The 16,337-nt window shown below is 41.4% G+C and overlaps 1 protein-coding gene across 2 annotated transcripts in view; it reads right to left on the bottom strand.

Annotated features, from left to right (window-relative positions):
* The window catches only part of GRB2 (growth factor receptor bound protein 2), a 67,565-nt gene that overhangs the window by 46,979 nt on the left and 4,249 nt on the right, over positions 1-16,337 (bottom strand). For both annotated transcript variants that reach the window (XM_061392866.1, XM_061392867.1), the window contains exon 2: positions 11,737-11,954. In XM_061392866.1, coding sequence (XP_061248850.1) covers positions 11,737-11,814 — 78 coding nt within the window. In that variant the 5' untranslated portion in view covers positions 11,815-11,954. The remainder of the gene's footprint in view (positions 1-11,736; positions 11,955-16,337) is intronic.

The raw sequence follows: 16,337 nt of genomic DNA, 5'->3' as shown, positions 1-16,337 counted from the left end.
GCTCTCATTCTTATATCTGATAAACAACTGGGTACATGTTTAGCTGAGTAAATGTTTTCAGGTCTATGAAGAGGAATCTTGAACTTCTTTATTTACTTGAGCAATTTTCTTTCAAAGGCTTCATGAAAAGGTATTCAATTTTCCACTTCTTTGACCACAGATTTTTTTAAACTTTAGAAACTAACATCTAGATAGCGGATTTCAGGTGTATACCATGCTGGACCATAAACTTGTTAAATATAATTCACATTCATATGGTGTTGGAGAAAAATAAAATGTTTAATCCTTTCCATTTCTGAAGTTACTAGTGTAAAGTTCATGCTATTTTAAATAGCTGGCAAGTTCTAGTTTAAAGTAATCCCCCTTAAAAACACTACTCAGCATGTTCTACATACAACTGTGTAATAGAAACCTATTTCCATAAATATTTCCTTAAAAAGTGGGGTGGTGGTGTCATGGGCATAAAAATGAGTGATGGTTACAAAACATGAAGTGTCATAATTACTTGGAAGCTCTTTGCATGGGCCATGTTGTCATCAATATGTCTACTTTTCTAACTGTCAAATACACTGAAAGGCGATTAACCTTTCAAGTTTACGTGTTCTAGGACAACTCCAGCAACTCTTCAGAGTTTGACAGTAAGCTCTGCTAATGTTAGAAGCAAAGGCCTCAGTATGTCAGACATCTGGATGGACAGAGCAGTGATGAGTGTTTCTAAATTAGCTCAGAAACTTTTCAATACACCTGTCTTACCAAGTCTGTTTTCATTCAGAACACTGTGCATACCTCTAGCATAGCTCTCAAAACTGAATTATTAAATACATCTATATCTCAAACCCTTTGCACTAAGCACTGTACCCTTAACCTAGGGAAAACTCAGTTTGTTCATGTGATTCACCAGGACACTGGGGTAGCAGTCTTAATGTACTGTTGACAAGAGACATATTAATACCACAGGTGTTAGTTTCTGCAAAAAGCCACCAGTCAATAATGTGTTAAGAATTCATCAAAATTCTACAATTATCATGACACATACTCAAGGGAAAAAAAAACTTAACCGACTAGACCTAAGAGACATCCAGAGAACACTCAAACCAATAGCAGAATATACATTAACCTCAAGCATACAGCAGAACATTCTCCAGGACAGACCACATGCCAGGCCATAAAACAAGCCTCAATAAATGTAAAAGAACTTTAATCAGTATGCTCTATAAGCGTAATGGAATTAAAATAGAAATAAGCAGCAAAAGGAGTTCTGGGAAATTCACAAATATGTGGAAATTAAACAACACACTCCTAAATAACCAATAGGTCAAAGAAAAAAAACAACAAATTGGAAAATATTTTGAGATTAATGAAAACAAAAACCACTGCACACCCAGATTTATGGGACGTAACTAAAGCAGCATTCAGAGGGAAATTTAAGGCCACACTCTAAGTATTTATAAATATTTACATTAAAAGGAAAAAGTGTGCAATAGTTCACTTCAAATTGAAGTCGCTGTTCTTTTATTTATAAAACTCAACCCCCTCCTAAACCAGGTAATCAATCATTTTTCATCAGGTTATTGGAGAATATGCAAATGAGAAGTTTGCTTCTTTTACAAGACCTTTAACATCTAATAAGAAAGGAAGAGAGAGAGAAAGAACATGCGGAAAGCTTACACTTTTGACACACAATACCAACACACTAATAGCTACATTTGAAAATAACTTCTATAATCTTTAAGGGCAACAACTGTTCAGGCATGTGTATGTACATCAGCTGCTCCAAGAAGGCAGACAGAGGGCACCTGAACACAAGGAGTATGACTTTCCGAGTTCCTTCTCAATCAGTAACCTCAATTTGTTGTTCAGTGGCTCAGTCATGTCTGGCTCTGTGTGACCCCATGGACTGGAGCACGCCAGGTTTCCCTGTCCTTCACTATTTCCCAGAGTTTGCTCAAACTCATGTCCACTGAGTCAGTGACACCATCCAACCATCATCTCGTCCCCTGTTGTCCCCTTCTCCTCTTTCCCGGCATCAGGGTCTTTTCCAATGAGTTGGCTCTTTGCATCAGGTGGCCAAAGTATTGGAGACCTCACTGGTCTCCAGGAAAAGACTTGCAGGGCTACAAGCTTCCACTTCTAGCACTAAGTGAGGCCATTAGCCAGATTCATTTGGATATCAGATGCAGACAATGTTAGCACAGCTTCTGGGAAAATTAACACCAATTTCAGGTTCAAGATCTACTCTGACTCAGCTAAAACATGTGACTTTGAGAAAGTCTTAATCATTATTATCTTCTCTGATAGGCTGGCAAAGAAACCTTTCGACCTACTGCTTTTTTCTAAAGAGGTTCAGTACATTTAAACAGAAACCCCATCCTTCCTTCCGAAGACGAAGTACCTGCTTACTTTCATTATTACAATTTTGCATATGGCTTCACTGTGCTTCTCATCATACCCAGAAAGTATAGTGAAAGCACCTATGGCTATATTCATTAAATGCTTTTTTCTCCTGAAGGTTACAGAAAAGCAGAACAGTTACTTTCTATGGGAAGAATGCCTGCCTTTTACATCTGCTAACAAGTACAACATCTGTTTATTTAATTTCAAAAAGTTATCTGGCTGACAGGAGGGATTATGGCCTAACTTTCCTTTATACTTTTCTATTAAACTACTTTGATAAACATTTTAAAAGAATGAAATATACAGACATCTGATTTTTTTCAGTGCACAACAGATAATTAAAACCCACTAATAACTGCAAATCCTTATTTTTTCTCTTAATTTTACTTTTCAAAGCCAAACATTTTTATAGATGTTGATAAATAAAACGTAAACTTGATTAAAGCTAAATATAGACAGCAGACAAGGAAGGAGACATGGATAATTAAACCTCTGAAAAACTACAATTTGGCTGCATTACTAATCTCAGTCCAGTTTGGAGACAGACTGAACTCAAAATTACATAAGTAAGAAAGCACATTACATTAGTTTTGTATCAGGTGCAGGGAAAAGATAAGCGAAATTTAACCAGAAATCTGGGCAGCAATACCAGTTTTAGGGCCAATCTTAGTTTTTCATAAGGAAAAGGGTAGAGCAGGCTTTTAGCTTATTGCTGTATATTCTCTATTTTACATCTAGTCATTCTATGCAGTAGACCCAGATAATGTGGAGATACTTCCGTGCCTGCACCAAAAAGAACTGAAACAAATTTAGTGTATGAAGCTGTACATTGTGATTTCTTTGTCCTTTTAAGAAAGCAAAAGAGACTCTAAAATGTTTGTTGACTTACACACTGACATCTAAAAGACTACTGTAGTGTTTTTGTTTTTTTACGGCTTTTCTGATTATGAAACTAATATATGCCTATAAAAATATCCATTATAGAAAAGCATGCTATAGAAAGCAACAGTTCTCAGTCATCCCAACAATCAGAGAAAACAGGACAGTTTTCTTTGTATCGCAGTGCACGTAAGAGCGTGAGGATGTTTCAATAAGTCACTCTACTTTGCGAAAGCTCTCAGCAGAGCCTCCTGGCTCTAAAGCTAAACATTTGCAGCATCAACTCAACAAAGCCTGGTTTGTCTGTCTTCCCATCTTTTTCCAAACATGAGTGAGGATGGATGATCTCCCTCTAGAAGGGATTCATTTAGCCAGAGAAGTAAAACTGAATTAAAACTACATCTGTGAATACACATCAAATTTCTCAGCTATCAAAATTACTTGTTTACTTGACACAGCTATAAAAAAGCAAATTAATCACCTGAAAGAACAGTAAGAAATAAAGCGTGCTTCAGAAAGATCGTATGCTGTTGTGAGGGATCTTAGATGCTGAAGAAGGGATTCAATCACTTCACAAATCTGGCTCCACAGTCTTATAAAACACTGTCAAACTGAATAATGTTCTATTGTTAGAGGAGGACAGAGAATGAAGCCAACACTAGCTGCACTATTACTGTGTATTCTCAGATTACGGGCCATTCTCATTTAACGTGATCTCAAGGAGGTAATCTGTGCAGTCCTTTAGGACAATAGAGCATCAGACATAATCAAAAGCCTCCTCTGAGATTATGCACTAAATTTTTAATAGAAACAAGAATCCAGCAATAGGAAAATATCTAAGTCAATTACAGAATATTAACTTTACAAATATCTAAAAATACTAAACCATTAAAAATAATTAGTAAAACAAATACAGGAAAATGGTAACATATGTTGTATTTTAAGTCTGCTATAATCATAGCACTATAAAAATGTTTGTACAATGATAAAGCCTAGAAGAGACCTGTAATAGTAAAAATGCTGGAGTGAGGAGTTTATGTAGGTCTTTGAATTTCCTATTTTTTTCTATTAATCTCTGTTAAAGTAATTTTAAATGTTAAGAAAAATGGAAAAACCGATAATAAAATGAAAATATATTCTTTTTCCTCTAGCAATCCATTTCAAACCATACACATTTGTCCAGGAAAGTAAAAGACCTATGAAATAATGACACAAAGAGGACGTGCAATGGTCAATATTCTGACTGAAAACACACTGCTCTCTTGTTCTCTGTGAAGTTTACAGTTTCAAGGTCCAAAATACATTTCCTCTCACTTAAAAAAAAAACAAAACTGATGCTTTCTGTAGTTTTCAAAAGCAAAGTATTACAAAAGTCTTTGCCATTTTGCTAATGTAGATTTTAAAGCTCTGCTGTTAAAGAAAAAACAAACTGGTTAAAAATCAAAGCCATTGTTAGCATGAAAAAAACACTATTTAACCACTAATAATTATTACCTGTTTCAATAAAAACATTAGGACAGAAAATATAAGAGCTATTGCTGGAAATGAGACCAAAATAGGCTCTAATCTTTTCTACATGATAAAGAAGGAAACATACCAAAGCATTGTTTATAGCATCCTTAAGATTTCATAAAGCTGTCTGAGGGGAAAATATACCTCTTCTAGATACTGAGACCATAGAGAACATTCTCCCACAAGTCCTGCCTGGGGACGCCTATAATAACCAAAGACTCCAGGCTCCTCTGTCCATGGGATTCTCTGAGCAAGAATACTGGAGTGGGTAGCCATTCCCTTCTCCAGGGGATCTTCCTGACCCAGGGATCAAACCCATGTCTCCTGCATTGCAAGGGAGATTCTTTACCATTTGAGCCACCAGGGAAGGCCTAATAATGAAGGACACCCTATAGAAAATAAGCAGTTTTTCCCAAGGCTGTTTCATCTATCATTTCAGCATAATCCCAAAGCTCCACTCAGCCCAAGAAATATACAACAACGAGGTCCCCAAGAGGATGCTGGGCTAAATACCCACCTCTTTCCTTTCCGGTTTAACCCTAAGAGAGACCAGAGACTGTAAGAACAAAGAAACTACTTGTCTTTCACACATCCTCCATCAATATCATGCTTTCAGCTCAGCTCTGGGACAGTGTACACAGTTCCGAGTTTGAGGTAATTTTAGGACAAGCACCTGGCCAGTTATGTGCATCAAGTCATGTGACTTAACAGTTACCTGAGACAGTGGCTGGACAGACACCCTCTTGCCTCGTGTGTGTCTGAGAAACATCAATACAATTAATGGCAGGGAGCTCAACTATCTACTTAATGCAAGTCACTGCCTTAAGCACACTAATGTATTAGTTCTTGAATCCTCACTGTGACTCTAGGAAGGCAGATGCCACTGTTCCCATTCTGAGGATGGTAGAACCAAAGCAGAGCTTCCCAAGACCACAAGGCGGGACCTGCCAGTGGCCGAGTCAGGATTTGAAGGTGAGTCAGGCCTGGAGCACGTTACCACAAGTGTCTCTCGTTCCACACTCACCAGGAGGTAGAAGAGAGGACATATCTGCCAAAAAGACCAACATTTTCCTCAAAAAAGGCACTGCTGTTTTTCAGTTGCTCAGTTAGTTGTGTCTATCTTTGCAACTCCATGGGCTGTAACCCACCAGGCTCCTTGGTCCATGGGATTTTCCAGGCAAGAATACAGGAGTGGGTTGCCATTTCCTCCCCCAGGGGATCAAACGCACATCTTCCACAGAGCAGGCAGATTCTTTACCACTGAGCCACCTGGGAAGCCCACTTTACAGGCACCACAATCAGCTCTTGTAAGGTTTTATTCCCCTAATAGGTAGTAATTCTACGGATTCGAAGATGCCTTTATTTACATCTTTTAATATCTCTGAAATGCATCTTAAAAATGATCCTATATCATAATTAAACTGCAGAAAGTTCTTTTCTAGGTGGTATACAGATTCACTGAAATAAATATCCTTATATCTAAAATTTAAATATGTGTGTGAATTTTGTTAAGAATGAATTCTTAAAAGTAGAATTGCTGGGTCATTTTATGGTCTAACCTGTATCACCAAGCCACTGTTCAGAAAAATCAATGTATGTGCGCAAACCTCTACTGGCGGGAGGCGACAAACCCATATCCTCACACCCTAGCCAAGAGGGTGGGCCCGTGTTCATCGGCTTTTCTCACCGGACAGGCGAAATGACCGTTCTCCCCACCTCATTTCCTCATTAACCTCAGCTTACTTTAGGTAGGGTACCTAATATGTCACCATGCATAGACAGTGCCATGAGACAGCTGTCCGTGCCTCGTAGGTGAGCAATTCAGGACCGCCATTTCTGGTTTACTCATACCTGATGGTTAACAGGGGCATTATGTACCGCTGGGGAAGTACTGTAGCCAGCTGAAGATCAATCCCCAGCTCTGCCTTTTACCTGAGCCCATTAGTTAACTTCTGCACCCATGAGATGGCACTAATAATGCCAACCTTTCGATGCCCCAAATCAGAAATCACGTGTAACTTTGAGGCACATATTAAATGCCCCATCAACAGTAGCTATTCAATGATGACTTAACTATAATGGTTCATGGCGGTCAAAACTGAAGACCCCAAAAGAACGGTGCGTTTCCTTAGACATTTCTTTCTCCAAACAGGGATGACTGGTCTTCTGCCAGTTCCCACCCCTCCCCGGGCCCCAGTCCCCTCAAAAGGAACACTGAATAGGAACTGAAAGTTCATTCTTAGCACCTATTTAGAAACAGTCCATTCAGATGGCGGAGGGTGAAATACATACAATGAAAGGCAAACAAAATGCTGAAAGAGAACTCAAACTGTCCTCATTCTCGAGGCTTAAACACAACATTTCCAGTTTAGTTAACAAGACTGGTAACAATTCTTATCAATAGGCAAAGAAATACTTCAAAAACTATATCAATAAGCTCATTTTGAAACACTGAAGGAAAAAAATCTACCCTATCTTCTTATTTTTTAGGTATGATATTCAAACACCTGAAATGAGACTTGAGTACTGAAATCCAGGACTTACGAGCTGTTGTGAAAACTGTAACTAATCAAACCCGAGTTCATGTTCCTGGTTCTCAGGAGCATACTCAATGGACACTCTTTTCTCAGTTTATACAGGAGATGTATTCAAATGCCCCCCCCACCACCTGTGACAAGCAGAAATCCCATTATATTTCCTTTAACTCAAAGCACCCCTGTCCTTCACTCCTGGTCTCCAATACCTGTGCGGGCCCATATGTCACAGCCTGATAACTGTGACCCGGGAGGCTGGGACTCCAGGCTCCCCTCCTAGAAATCATTAGATTTACACAGAGGATACTTTCATCATCAGCTAATAACCTTCAGAGGCTTAAGGACAAGATCGAACTCTTACTGAGTTTTCCTTGCTTGGCTCCAATTCTATCTTATTTTCCATTCTGTCATAGACTATCACCTTATTCTAACATTCCTGTCTCAAACACAACAAGCCCAGCCCCGCTCCCCCTCCCCCTGCTCAACACAAGGACCAGTGCAAGTCACGCCTCCTCCACGCAGCTCTCTCCGACTTGAGCTCTTACCAATCTCTTTCCCTCTAAGTTACACTGGCAGTTAAAGTGTGTGACCCAACTTCAGCATTCTCTCAAATACCAGATCAGCACTAACAGCTGTGACACATTAAGCTCCACGGCCACCATTTCCTCACCTGTAAAATAAGGAAGTCTCTTCCTGTTCTGAAGATCTTCTAACTTTACACACTCTTGCACAGTTTCACATATTTACCTTATTTCTCTTATTTTAGAGTTCCTGAAGAGACAACGTACATCTATTTTTCCCCCAACTCTCAAGGCCACTTACCCCAGAATGTGGCTCATGGAGATGCGATGTAAGCGTGAAACAGGGCCACCAGCACTGAGCGAGTTTTAAAGCCACCAAGACCGAGTTTTAAAGCAGTTTAGGAACCTGGAAAGGAGGTTCATGCCAGACAAAGAGCATGAGATGATCTACTGCTGGTATTCTTCAAGAGTCAAAGGTCTGTCTCTAGAAAATAAGGATCCAGCTCAAGAATGCAATGAGCCCAGGTTTGAGAGCTCAAAACAGTCTCTTAATTCCTAGCGGAAGTAGAGGTACAAAAAAGCCACTAGAAGGCAGATGTAACTTCAGATAAGCTCAGCATTCTGTGAATTCTAGGGCAGAGGATTCAGGGCCTCAGTGGAGAACCCCTGGGGCTAGCTCAAGGCTGCCCTCCAATGGGGGCGAAATTTAGGTTCCTTTCAGCCATGCAGGATGGGGGAGCCTGGTGGGCTGCCGTCTATGGGGTCGCACAGAGTCAGACACAACTGAAGCGACTTAGCAGCAGCAGCAGCCATGTAAGGCCTGAACTGCAGAAGTAGAGCAGTTTCTTCCATTCCCTATGTCCCAGTGCCCTCCCTGGCCCTCCTCAAGAAAAACGTAAGCTTTTTTTAAGAGGGAAATTAACAAAGGCAGATATATTGAAGCCTTACTTAAGGCTTCCAAAAAGCTGTTTTAACTTGTTCTCTTTTCTCAGGGCAGTACAAATCGATACATAAACAGAAATTAAGGAAGTGGTGTGCTGGAGGACAGGCATCAACACCCACCAAAAGTTAACCAGGAACTCTAGCCAGAGGCAGAGGGCTGAGCCCCTTTCTATTTCATTATCTTCAAATAAAATGTATTCAATGCCCATGTGTATGTGTCCCTCTTATCAACAAAGAGAAAACACATGCTTATTTCAATCGAGGGAATCTGGTCAATGCTTTCCAGCCACTTCTAACCATAACTTGGCTCACAACCAACAGCCTAAAGAGTTAGCAAAACAAATCACAGCCATGCAAATGAAGCCAGTTACTCCTTGAACAATCAAAAGAAAATAAAATTATTTTTTAAGTAATAGCATTTAAGACAAAGCAGTGTCCCTTCTCTTCACTCAGCTGTTTCACAGATTATGAGACAAAGGGCAACTACTGTACCGTCACTCTTTTTTTTGGAGTAAAGCCACAAGATTACTAACAAACAGCTAACGGCTACCATTCAAAAGCAATAATGGCAGTATGACTTCATATGCCAGTTATCTGCCAAACTGGAAAGAACCAAACATATGTATTTTCTCTTTCCCCAGACACTCTGAAAGTAAATGCGAGCATTCTGATTCACTTTCTCCTCCATCATAAAAATTCATAAAAAAATTACATTATCATCCTCATTGTGGGATGGGAAAGGATATTACACTTGTTCAAGAAGTTTGAACAAGAATCACTGGACAGCAAGGAGAGCAAACCAATCAATCCTAAAGGAAATCGACCCTGAATATGCACTGGAAGGACTGCTGCAGAAGCTGCAATCCTTTGGCCACCTGATGTGAAGAGCTGACTGACTGGAAAAGACCCTGATCCTGGGAAAGATTGAAGGCAAGAGAAGGAGGCAACAGAGGACGATATGGTTAGATGGCATCACCTACTCAATGGACATGAGTTTGAGCAAATTCCAGGAAATACTGAAGACAAGGAAGCCTGGTGTGCTGCAGTCCATGGGGTCGCAAAGAGTCAGACACAACTTTAGTGACTAAACAACAAGAAGTTTACCGATTTAAGGTAGAGAACTTACAAAATGCTCGTGATCAAGACTAATTTCAGTGGTAGTACCAACAGGGAACGTTCTCACTTAAAAATTCTCTAAAACAGACTCAAGCTCACAGTTTTGTTTTGATCTGTTGCTTCAGTGCTAAATGTGCAGCTGGACAGACTTACAGAAAAAATATGAACTTCTAGGTGCAAGTTTCAAGTTTCTAGGGTAAGCTTAACAAAAAACTCTAATTTGTATTTAAGTAAACACACAAACAAAACCCCGAAGCTTGACCCCCAAAGCATTTTTGTACAAGTGACAAACGTGGCTACTTGTCTTTTTTTCTTCCTCTTTGAAGAGCCAATCTTATTATGCTATCAGGAGAAGGTTATCTGCTGAAAATAGTAATCACCTAGGAAAACATCAATCTCCTCTGGAAATCAACGACAGAATAATTTAGGGTCTAAGTCTGGTGATTTCTACCTAAAGAAACAGACGACGTATAGTATTTCACTCAGCTGGTTTTGTCTGCTTTCTGACAATTTCATGCTTACTTTGAGAATACTGTCAAAAAGCTTGGCATCACAAAAACAGCTGAAAAGAACACACGCAGTCTGCTTCTTACAGGGCTCTTCAATCGCCTTCTATGAAGCACAGCCTGCATTTCTAACATGAGGGAAGCCACCGTGTAGGTAGCTTCGGAGCAGGACTCTGCGCCTCCAGTAGCCAGAGCGGAAGAATGACTCTCCTCAGGCCCACAAAACTCAGAAACAAGCCACAAGCCCTCTGATAAAGAATCATACTTCTGTATTACCACTTTCTTCTTTATAAAATGCTAATAATTTCATTAAGAGTAATAAACAACTGGTTGGCAAATTCCAACCATCTGACTGAGGTTCAGTGGAAAAAAGTCAAAACTGGAGACACAGTGAAGACTCAAACATTAAACTTTAGGTTTTTTCCAGGGTTGATGCACTATTCGATAACACCCACCCGTGTAAAAATGAACTGCGTATCCAAAAGGGCAAGCTGCTGCCATCATGCTACCCTAATTAACACTTGCCAAGTGGAAGGCGAATCTCATGTAAATAGTGGGGCTCAAAATGAGCTGCAAACTGTAAAGAAGCTTATTTTTAAACTGTCAGCAGGTTTCTTTCGTGCAACAAAGTGTCCTAATATGGGGTAACTGCTCAAGTTTCTTTCAAGAAAATCAAAATCTGTTGTACAATAGCAAGTTGAACCTTGTTATTTAGAACTCCATTAGCTGTTTCACAAAGAATAAGAATACACTGAGATTCTTGAATAAGTTTTGCCATGTACTTCTAACCACCTCTCTAAACCAGGGTAAATTAATTTCTAACCTACTAGAATCACATTCCAGAATGCAAAAATCTTTTGACTATGTAAAATAAGACTGTTGCTGTTAAGTCGCTTCAGTCGTGTCTGACTCTGTGTGACCCCACAGATGGCTGCCCACCAGGCTTCCCTGTCCCTGGGATTCTCCAGGCAAGAATACTGGAGTGGGTTGCCATTTCCTTCTCCAAAAATAAGACTAATTGAGTGCTATTCACAAATCCTTCTTTAAAAAAAAAAAAAACAACTCTACATGAACTACCAATTTCAACAAGCAAATATGAATACTTAAGCATTCACACAAAGGCAGTTAAAGACCGTACATCACCCCAGCCACCTGAAGTCATATTTGATATTCCACCAGGTATCTAGCTTTCCAAATCACCCAGGATGGTAAATGTTAAAGTGGGCAATGAAACAAGGACAAGCACAGCTTCTTTGTGTGTTATCAGGGCAAAAGAAGGCAGGTGAGCACAGGGAGAGGCTGTCTCACCGCCTGCTGAGCATCAGTACTTACCTTGAGGATGTCCCCTCTTTTGAAGCTCAGCTCGTCGTCTGCGGTGGCTTTGAAGTCATATTTGGCGATGGCTTCCATTCTGAGCGGGGCTCAGGGCTCAGCAGCCTGGAGCAGGGGGGAAGGGAGTCTTCCCTGCTGAAGCGACCCAGCGCTCTGGGCTCTCAGCCTCGCCTCTCTTCGGGGACTGGCTCCCGCACGCCGGGACACACAATGCCACCCTGAATCAGAAGAGCGCAGATTGAGAGAAGTGGCCCGATCGAAGGCAGCCCCGCCCTGCCCGTCGGCCTGCCGTCCCAGCCCCCACGCCCCCTGGCTCGGTCGGGCTCAGCCCTCCGCCCTCCCTTCCAGGCAGGAGCCCCGAGCTCCTTCTTCCTCTTTTCAGCCTCAGCCCCCAGGCGACTGACAGGCCTGCCGGCCAATGGCGGCGGCGGCTCGGGCCTTTCCCGATCACACTTCCTCTTCCCTCCCGCTGGGTGTGCTCGGCGTGCAGGAACCGGCTGGAGTCCCGGTGGTCTCCGCCTTTCCTCCCTAGACCTTCACGCTGCTCTCCCGGCACGAAATGCAGTCCACCGGAAGAAAGGCCTGCTCCAGGGGATGGCCCCCTACTCTTCTCAGTGATACAGGCCCCTTCCCTCCTTTCTCCTACCAACCGATCTGGTTTTTTGAAAAAGCTGGGTCCCCTTCTCCATAGTCAAAAGGCAGCAACGTGGGTTTGGTCCCTGGCTGCTTTAACTGTTTTCTGAAACTAAACCGTCTCCCCTAGAAAGTGGGAGCATGACCCTGCGAACTACTTTTTTATTCAGTTGGCTGCTCTCCACTCGCGATCCGTGATGGGCAAGCTCAGGTGACCAGAGAAAGGAGATGGAGCTCAGAATCTCTGGTGGGCGGAGACAGACTCCTGCAAAGGGCTCCCCTTCCAAGACCCCCAAGACTTCAGGGGCGCCAACAGCCCTTGAAACAGCCGTCCAAGGCTCAGCATTCCAGAAGCAGCCTCGGACTCATTCCTAACTAGCCTAAGGAGCACAGTTAAGTCCTGATCTACACTTGAAAGCAATCCCTTTTTCAGAATCTGAGCTGCCAGATATCTTGCCTAGGAAATGGTGCCAAAGGGCCAAACAGAAGCCTCTCACAGTTACCCTGAGAACAGCTGCTTTTCTCAGAGCCAGAGGAGTACTAAACTGATCCAAACAGCATCTTGCAGGCAAAGACTCTGTAATAACCCTTGGGTCATGTACCAGGTGATGGGGAAGGAACCTGGGCAGTACAATCACTGCAGAGGAGTGAAGAGTTTGGAGCCCTGAACTTGAAACACAGCCTTGGCCTTTGCACAAGTAAAGGAAAATGAAGCCCCATTCTTGTCTGGCCAGCCACTATTTTCATACAGGCTAAACAAAAGCAGAAACAACAATGACCCTGCAGAATGAGGACAGATTATTTATAGTGACACCCTTCGGTGGATAATTACCATCTAGCAGAGGACTCATTTGAGGGGCACGAGTGATTATCATTCTTTTGTTCTAAAGTTAACAATTGGGGCATTAATCAAGCATAGCTGCAAAAAGACTGAGGCGTAAACCAGCTGGGAATATTAAGATTACAGGGAAATGAGTGTTACCAAGGAGGAAAGACTCACCAGGCAACAAAAGTCCTTCAGTCGAATTCTGAAGGCCAAACATTCCACGGCAGGTAAACTAATAAACTAAACCCATGTTTATTCAGTCAGGCCATACCTAGGATATATTATGCTGTGCTGGCCCTAAGAGAGGAAAGCAAAGAAAGAGTCCTAACAAATATATATATAAAAAAACGAACACCAATCTCAGAGTATTTGTGTGTCCTTAAATACCCTTTACTTACACTCACCATAGTTACTTTTTAATGACATGAATCCATATATGTAATTTTTAAAGTCAGGGTAAATAAAAGGCTTATTAAAAAGAACAGTTCCCTACCCAATACCCACAAGCAATCACTCTCAATTTTGGTTATAGTTTCTCTAAGTTTACTAACAATATTTCTAAATAATATGCTTCTGCTGCTGTTTCTTAGTTTATTCCAGCCGTCACCTGTCACCTAAAAGACAAGGACGCAGCTGTTTCACCCCTGCCAACTTCACCTTGCCCCATCCCTATGGCTTCCCAGGTGGTTCAGTGGTAAAGAATTTGTGCTGAGCAGGAGACGTGAGTTCCATCCCTGGGTCAGGAGGATCCCCTCGAGTAGGAAATGGCAACCCACTCCAATAGTTCTTGCCTAGAGAATCCCACAGACAGAGAAGCCTGGTGGGCTTCAGTCCATGGGGTCGCAAAGATTCAGACACGACTGAGTGAAAACAGCCCATCCCTATAATGCCACACATTCTGGTTTAACCAGTTGGCAACCTACTCCAGTATTCCTGCCTGGAGAATCCCATGGACAGAGGAGCCTGGCAGGCTACAGTCCACAGGGTGGCAAAGAGTCAGACACGACTGAGAAACTAACGCTTTTTCATACTATTACATTAGGAAATATTGTTCACTAGTAATTTAAATAACGTATGGAAAAATAAATAAATAAATAACGTATGATAACCAGTCTTCCTTTCTGGTATAATCTTTCAGTTTTCCCGGCATTAACAACTTTCTCCTCTTTCTGCCTACTTTCCAATGTATACATATTAAAAAAAAATTTTTTTTACAGCTTCTCCAAAAAAATCTCTGCTACATGCCTATCAACATTTTCCATACCCTGACCTGACCCTTTATTTTTATTGGTCTCCAGGTCTGATTATTGGGACTAGGTACCAATGATGAGAAGCTGAAGGATAATTACGCAGGTCAAAAAAAATTAAAGAGTTTAATTTTTGAAAAACAGAAATCAGACAGAAACCCAAAGCTGTGGCTCTAAAGGTACTATGTGTCACGGGGCATAAACTTCGTCATTCAGGATTCCAGACAACTGCAGTGTGACCAAACAGCCAGACCCTAGAAATCAAGACGGTTTTCAACATTTGCTTTCCTGTTACTCAACTTTCTACCTTAGGTTTTCTAGAGAAAGCTTAAACAGATTAACACTCAAGAAAACTGTGTTTCAAGCAACAACTGCTTTGTAAGATACAGTTGAACAGAAATGAAACTAATCAGTAGCTCTGTGGCTGTGCCAAATAAAAATTAGTGTCTCACAGAGGAAATGCGAGGAGGTCAGCTTGTTAGGCTAGCCACAGAAAAGAACCCAGGCTAGAGAAATTCAAAAGGGTGTGTTTCACTAAAGACAGAAACATTCTATCACGTACGCCACACTAATTGCTTAAAAAGAAAGAAATCTAAAAGTACACACAATGTATAACGATTTTAAGAGTGGATGCTGCTGTTGATTCCCCAGGAAAATGGACTGGGAGTACACTAACCCGAAGCCTGACCAGAGTGTGTCTGAACTGTGACCAGCCCACACCCTGCAGCCAATCTCAGGCAACGTTAAAACGGCGAGTGCAGCTCGAGTTGTTCATTTGTACCGCATCCTAAAAGGCAGTCTCCTAAAGGTATTTGTGGGCTTCCCAAGTGGTACAGCGGTAAAGAATCTACCTGCTGATGCAAGAGACTTGGGTTCGATCCCTAGGTCAGGAAGATCCCCTGGAGAAGACGGCAATCCATTCCAGTATTCTTACCTGGGAAAACTCAAGGACAGAGGAGCCAGGCAAGCTACAGTCCCTCAGGTTGCAAAAAGTCAGACATGACTGAGCACACACAGGCACACAAAGGTATTCATAGGATTTTATTTTCTCTATGCAACTCTCTCCTTCCCAAAATTCACAGAAAATAAAATACAGGACACTAGACCAACATAGCTTAGTGTTAAGCCTGCATGGTTTGTAACAGCAGGCTGACCCGGGTTCAAGTACTGACCCTGATGCATATCAGCCGTAATTTTGAACAAGCCTTTTAAACAAGCCTCAGTTCGCTCTTCTGTAAAAATGGGGATAGTATCACTTTCTGATTCACAAGGCATTAAATCAGATAACATACATACATGAAGCGCATTGGATAGAGACTGACATTCAGCTCAGTCGCTCAGTCATATCTGACTCTTTGCGACCGCATGGACTGTAGCACGCCAGGTTTCCCTGTCCATCACCAACTCCCGGAGCTGACATCTCCATAGAGACTGACATTAAGTCACTCAAAAATAAGTTAAAATGGACTCTACTTAAAATGGACATCTACTTAGCAGATGTTTATCTTCACTATTAAAAATGGCAAATTAGGGCCTTCATAGCCATGGCCCAGGTTCAAACCCTGGTCAGGGAACTGATATCTCCCAAGCTGCATAGCACAGCCAAAACAAACAAAAAACACCCCACCCACCCCAAAAAAACCCAGCAAATTAAACAATGAGATTTCTTTCGCCTACTAATTGTCAAATTTTTAAAGATTTATCCAGTCTCTGCAATACTATTCTCAGACTCTTTATCCAATGTTTATTAATTTAACATTTTGAAGAATTACTATATATCTAACAATATGCTTGGAACTGTATTAAAATCATTAAAACCATTACAGTCCACACTCTAGCAGGGAATTAATCAATTCAATCTTTTCAGAGAGTAATTTTATAGCATCTATTGATAA

The sequence above is a fragment of the Bos javanicus genome, chromosome 19 (genome assembly GCF_032452875.1).
Source record: "Bos javanicus breed banteng chromosome 19, ARS-OSU_banteng_1.0, whole genome shotgun sequence".
Lineage (NCBI taxonomy): Eukaryota > Metazoa > Chordata > Mammalia > Artiodactyla > Bovidae > Bos > Bos javanicus.
The sequence above is the reverse complement of the archived record's forward strand: the minus strand, read 5'-3'. Positions and strand labels throughout refer to the sequence as shown.